The 5,953-nt window shown below is 41.2% G+C and overlaps 1 protein-coding gene across 1 annotated transcript; it reads right to left on the bottom strand.

Moving 5' to 3' along the window:
• Positions 1 to 347: 347 nt before the first annotated feature.
• LOC111273033 (uncharacterized) lies at positions 348 to 2,778 on the bottom strand. The gene is made up of 3 exons (XM_022854730.2): positions 2,519 to 2,778; positions 1,296 to 2,139; positions 348 to 995 (listed from the first exon to the last, which is right to left on the bottom strand). Exons 1-3 carry the CDS (start codon positions 2,642 to 2,644, stop codon positions 985 to 987), a joined length of 981 nt encoding a protein of 326 aa, XP_022710465.1. The 5' UTR covers positions 2,645 to 2,778; the 3' UTR covers positions 348 to 984.
• Between the last annotated feature and the right edge of the window lie 3,175 nt (positions 2,779 to 5,953).

Raw genomic sequence — 5,953 nt, 5'->3', positions numbered from 1 at the left:
AACTCTAGGATTTTCATAGCTGTTAGCTGATTCTTTTTTATCCTCCTACAAATCTATGTTTGCCTCTTCCTTATTAAGCTTTGTCAGCTGCTAGCAGATATTTTCTGTATGATAGCCAGAACATTTTATAGGGCATAGGTTAGAGACGTTTGGTACGACAGGAGTCCACCGACCTAGCAATTTTAGAGTGCTATACCGCTATAATGTGAAAATGAATTGAAAACAATTAACTCCGATACAATTATACGTTATTCTCTCAAATTACTACCATAAGTTTATCTTATAATAGGACCAACGTATATTCTATGCACTGTACCTAAAAAATAACACTTCCTTGATTTAGGCTTTTCATTTATTTGTCAGTATGCGCCTTTAAGGACACACGTTCGTAAAGTATCCATCTATATTTTAATAAACCTACAAGAAATGAACGTTTTCCTCGGTCTACGTTTTCACAATATATATATATATATAATTTATAGGTGTGTGTATATATACAATAGAAGCATTTTCTCTAATAGTTGTTATCACAGTTGGATTATATAGTCTGAGATAGGGGCACGGTCGTTACACGTTAAGTAGATTACCAATAATGATACTTTAAGTAAAACAGGGGAGACGACTGCCTCTTCATTAATTTGTAGCGTCAGACTTGTATGGTCTACATATACAGAGTTGTAGTTTGGCACGAACAGAAGTAGTAATATGTCAGGGCTCTGAAACAATACATATGCTCTAGCCAACGATGAAACTCACGGGTTTGTTATTAATTAAGTACGTTCTTTTACTTAAGGGATGACTCGTAGTAAATCAAGTAAGACTCAATGAGTGTTTTGTTTTTGCTAGCGGCAAAGGCTATTTGCGACACATTCGATAGTGGCAATTCTACGAGGAACATTCTACAGGATATGGTATTGACGAGTCTAAGTTCGCTTAGAATTGTAGGTCTGTGACTTGTCAGGATCTCGACGATACTCATGATCATCATAGAGTGCCTGGAAAGAGAAAGCAAAGAGACTCGGTTATATATTGAAGATATATGTTTATGTCAGCTCACACCTTCTGAATAGTCAGAACTCTAGTAAGAAACTCAACAAATAACAGATGGTATACAAAATATTGAATAAATACAGTTTAGAGAATAGACAATGAAGATTTGCTTAGGAAAGGCATTTCTTAGAAATTGGTAAAATAATTCCGATAGCAGTAATTTGCAAAGACTCAATCAGAAATGTTAGCTAACAGAGAGAATCTTGAGTTTTAGAGCTTTTACAACGCGATAAGCCAGTTCTTACATTGATAGTCATTGAAGTTCAGATGGCTGAGCGATTGACCGGGGTGCGTCTGAAGCGCCGCGGTGAGTTGGCTATAACTTCGGTCATAGAGGACGTGATCCTCGTTGCAAACGGCGTTCGGCAATAGCACTGGCGCCGTCGAATTGGCATTAAAATCGAACGATATTCCCGTCGGAACTTCTGGGGTGATACACTCAAAGAGTTCTTGCTTCACAACGACAGACTCAGTAGAGGCATTCAACGGAGGCATTCTTAGGCGGTCAGCAAGAATCGTCGTGCCCGTTGAAAGGTTGTCCACAGATAAAACAGGACTTGCTGGCAAAGAACAGGTTGTTTGAAGGGAGAAAATTTCAGCATGTGCTGGTGGGGTGCTTGCCGGTGGTGAGGGCGGTAACGGGGAGGATGTGTTCGAGCTGGGTGAGCTAAACGGGTCTCCAGAGGGGTACTCGAAGCTCAACGTTTGTGAGGGTTGAGTAGGTGAACTAGGTGTTATCGGCATCTGATAGTCGAAGTTAGTCGAAATATTGCCTTGATCGTAGGGCTCGTTGTCGTCAGCCGCGCATAACACTTTATCCTCTTGAGATAAGCCTAGAATGGTCTGCAGCTCACGGATGTATTCAACGGCACAACGTAAAGTCTCCACCTTCGACATTTTCTTATTAGCGTTTTTGTAACCTTGCACATGATGGCGAAGGGTATCGAAAGTTCGATTAACATGTTGCACTCTCCGGCGTTCACGCTCGTTTCGTCTTGCAACAGATAACTTGTATTTAGTGCTGTCACACATCTTGCCGATGGTAGCGACTCCTGAACCGTCTGGCTCAATTTTCGATAATGAGGTGGCCTAGCAGGTAAAGTAACAATATAGATTAGTAACTTGTTTTTTTTTTGACTCTTTGCCGAGATAGGAAAATTGCGCCAACGATGTTGAATTGAGTTAGCCTTATTATTAGGTCTTATTGTTAATCCAATGAGTAACATTTGAAGGACTACTATCATAGTTCTTATCTTCGTATCTCATTGTAAATACCGTTTTGTTATGTCTATACCTTTCTAGATTCGTGGCTTTGAGCTACTTCACATCAATCACTGAAAATGTAAGTTGAAATATGTTGAGTTTTGCTGCGTTGGGAGCTCCAAAAGTTCGTCGACTAAGCTATGTAACTAATCAAGTAAAGATCATGCACCTTTTCCATCCATATATATAACGTAGATATTCTTACCAACTGTACAGGAAGTTTGTTAAGGACTTGCGCAGGCTGAACAGTGAGTTTAGCAATTTTTGAATCCCGAACGCTGCTAGGACCGGAATTAAGAAGGACTCGCGTAATGGGCATGTCCAGCTCCATGATCTCTCACGAAAGCCAATGGCCTCGAATAACTATGGGCAGTGTTCGTATATTTAACGCTAAGGACAAAGCTGTAGTTAGCTGTTAGAAGGGAACTATTGTCGTTCCTATTTCAGCGAACGAAGCAACACTTCTCGGCGTCAGATGATAGGTGTACTGAAGGTCCATGAGTCGGGCAAACCAGTTTTGAACCCCTTGCTGGGAAAGGGCAGATTAGGTTCGGGCTCTGGAGAGGAGGTTATAAACCAGGGGTTGTATCTACAAGTGGAACCTAGACCGATCTCATTTTAGTTGTTCGCTGGAGTTGTCTATTGAACTTTATCTCAACTGAACGGACGGCTGCGGGAGTTTAACCAGTATTCTGTTGCTACGCCATTGCCTAAGGGGTTTCAAACACAAAAGGCCAAACTTCTCCTATAATGTTCGAATCCTCTTTTGTTTGCTTAAGTGCAGTAAAATCTAGTCATTAAGCGAGTGAAAAAACCAGCATTATCGGCTGTCATAGCGGCAAGATATGGATCATGTCATACATTTTCGTGGCATAAATGAAGTTACCTGTTAGATCTTTTCACACGCATGTTCCTCTTTGCCTTTTAAATGCTTAACATTTCCAACAACTTTAGAACTTTATATTTTACATACTAACTTACAAGCTACATTAGGATTGCCCTTAGCATTGAATTAATATTCCGTTGCATCAGTAAAACAGGCTTGTTTTTTTTTTATTCTTAACATAGGTGTTCATCGAAACGAGTGACAATGTCGTACACTAACTTCTTTTCGACGGGACCGTTTCATGTGTGCCAATACAGCAATTAAGGTCATCAACAACTATCTCACTGTCCGTCCTACTTATTAATATTGGCCTTTTATTAAGAGCAAGTCGACTTAACCTGTAGTAAATTGCCTTGTTAATAGCCTTAGCTAGTAAATATCTAGTGGAGTGGCCTCTGTTCGAGCTCGCTATGTATTGATTCTATAAAACTTCTATCGACCGATCTTATTGCTTTTTCATTGGCTACCAGTATGATTAGCGGATGCATCTATCATATGAGTTGCTTATTTGTCCGACAATTATGTGCCGAAAAATAAATGTTAGAAGACCATTTGAAAACTTCTCGTTTTTGCCATCAGTCGAAAATTTGTACATACCGCTCACATACATACACATACACAAGGGCCAGTATATCGTACGTAATCACCGCGCGGATTCATATAAACTACAGGCCTTAACGCGTAGGGTGGTCCGGTAAGTCGCCGATAGCAATCTCTGAACTACATGATCATATCAACCTGCTCCGATCGGTTCCGTCTCGGTAACTTTTGCTTTTTCGATTGACTAATATCAATCGCTTGGCTACCTCGTGACGAAAACAGAGACGAGCACACATTTTTTTTTACCTAAGAAACTCACGAAAAAAACCCAATTTACATATCTGGACAAAAGCGATGTGATCAACACTTCAACATGCATATTGGCTTCAACTACATACGAAGTCAGATGATTTCCTGCATCTTTTGTCTTTCAATAGCCATATAATATACGGTGGTCTCCTTACGGTGCGCCGCTGAATTCGCATAACAAACTGCAATAGAATAGATGTATGAACTTACGAAAAGGCATCTTGAAGTTGTATGTTTAGCAAAGATACACGCGTGTGTGCCTTTTGAATAGAAAAACATCGACAACTGCCTAAAACCTAGAAAGTCATATTTGCTTTTTCCAGTGTTTGAATCTACTGATAATCCAGCTCATTATCGACTTATAGCTAGGGATGGGTTTTCCTTCGTTTACATCCAATACCGATACGTTTCACCTTCCGAAAGACATTTCTAATCGGACCGCTTTGAAGTCATCCGCGGGACGACAATCTTGATTTCACATACAGTCTTCCTTGTCGTGGTGCAAAAAGCATTCGCTGAAGTACAACAGGTATCTCCACAAAAGTTTATCGAAGTAGGTAAGCTATTGTATCTTTTCACTCACTGTTACCCTAAGTAGAACGCCAGATATTGCCTTATGTCACAAAACTTTTGACGGACTTCGCTGGAGGCGATCGCATCGAAGTTAGATTTTGGGCCGGTCACATGTACGGTAACTTGTCCGTTCAGGCGACTGCCATTGATGTCAAATCCATCTCCTCCGTACTTTACGATATACCTATCCTTCAGAACTTAGGTTACTTTTTTTTTTACAGGACACGAATCTGCCCGATTCGGAGATGTCGTCCTGCAGCACATAGACACACCGGTAAGGTGTATCCATATGGCACTCTATCGCAAGCTCCGATCTTCTGCGTAACAATTGCTTGTTGAACGGCGGTGCGGCCAAACTTTTTTTTCGAATACTGACGCCCTAGAAGTCGCGATCGTATCCTGGCACACACACTATTGGCCTTTTCGATGATTAGATCTGAGTCCGCCCAAATCTTTCCGACGTTTTTAGCTTCGTGCAACGAGAAATCGATCGAAAGAACTTCGTTATGGTGTGGCATTCGCATAACTGGCAGTCATGGCGGCAACGACGGCCAAGTTCGGTGATGACAAAACCAGTCATTTTGTCAGTGACTGCTGAGATACAGTGATGGACTATGGCGGTAAACGATGCCGCAGGACAAAACATTCTATTATTGGCAAAATAACATAAAGTCCCAAGATCCGAGTCAGGTTTATCAGCTCTAAGCAGAAAGCCTATAGTGTGCATTATGGTAGCACGCAATACTCCAATATGATATGGACAAATCAATACAGCGAGCGGCAAATCAACGAACAGCCATAACTAAGAAGAGTGGCAGTTGTGAACGAACGACGTCGCGGCTCTAAGGGTATAGGTAGTCATAAGGCACCCACGGACTTCTCGGAGCTCAGCGTAGCTCCCGTCATCCCGTGTCAAGAAAATCTGGATCACCTGAGCAACTGACCGCCATAGCAAAAGAGTCATCAGTAAATTGCGGTATTTGTCTCCAGTATGAGCGATCGACGATGTCGGGCTGAATCATAGTCACTCAGGTCGGTGATAGTTTCATGTTGAAGGAGCTGAACAGGAACGAAACTCTCCCGCAGCGTAGCAGGTTCCCGGGGGACACGACGGAGAAATTGATGAGACAAAGAAAGGTAACTGTTATTGTTGTTAATAACATTATAACTGATATAGAACAACAACAAACGTAAAATGTATGTTATGTTTAAATTGTAATATCTTGATTAAAAGAAGCGAATTCGACAATATCTATTATTATATTCGTCCACACCCAACCGAGCAGTAGTAATTAAACTGGTGAAGTGCCATCTCTTCGCCAGTTACTGCGC

The sequence above is a fragment of the Varroa jacobsoni genome, unplaced genomic scaffold (genome assembly GCF_002532875.2).
Source record: "Varroa jacobsoni isolate VJ856 unplaced genomic scaffold, vjacob_1.0 contig04338, whole genome shotgun sequence".
Taxonomy (NCBI): domain Eukaryota; kingdom Metazoa; phylum Arthropoda; class Arachnida; order Mesostigmata; family Varroidae; genus Varroa; species Varroa jacobsoni.
Note: the sequence above shows the minus strand (reverse complement) of the source record. Positions and strands in the feature narration are given on the sequence as shown.

Bases quoted from the DNA above. Each gene is read 5' to 3' on its own strand.
- LOC111273033 (XM_022854730.2), bottom strand. From the start codon at position 2,644: ATGGAGCTGGACATGCCCATTACGCGAGTCCTTCTTAATTCCGGTCCT. The intron at 2,140-2,518 runs GTAAGAATATCT...TTTACCTGCTAG, and splicing joins ACAAACTTCCTGTACAGTTG to GCCACCTCATTATCGAAAAT.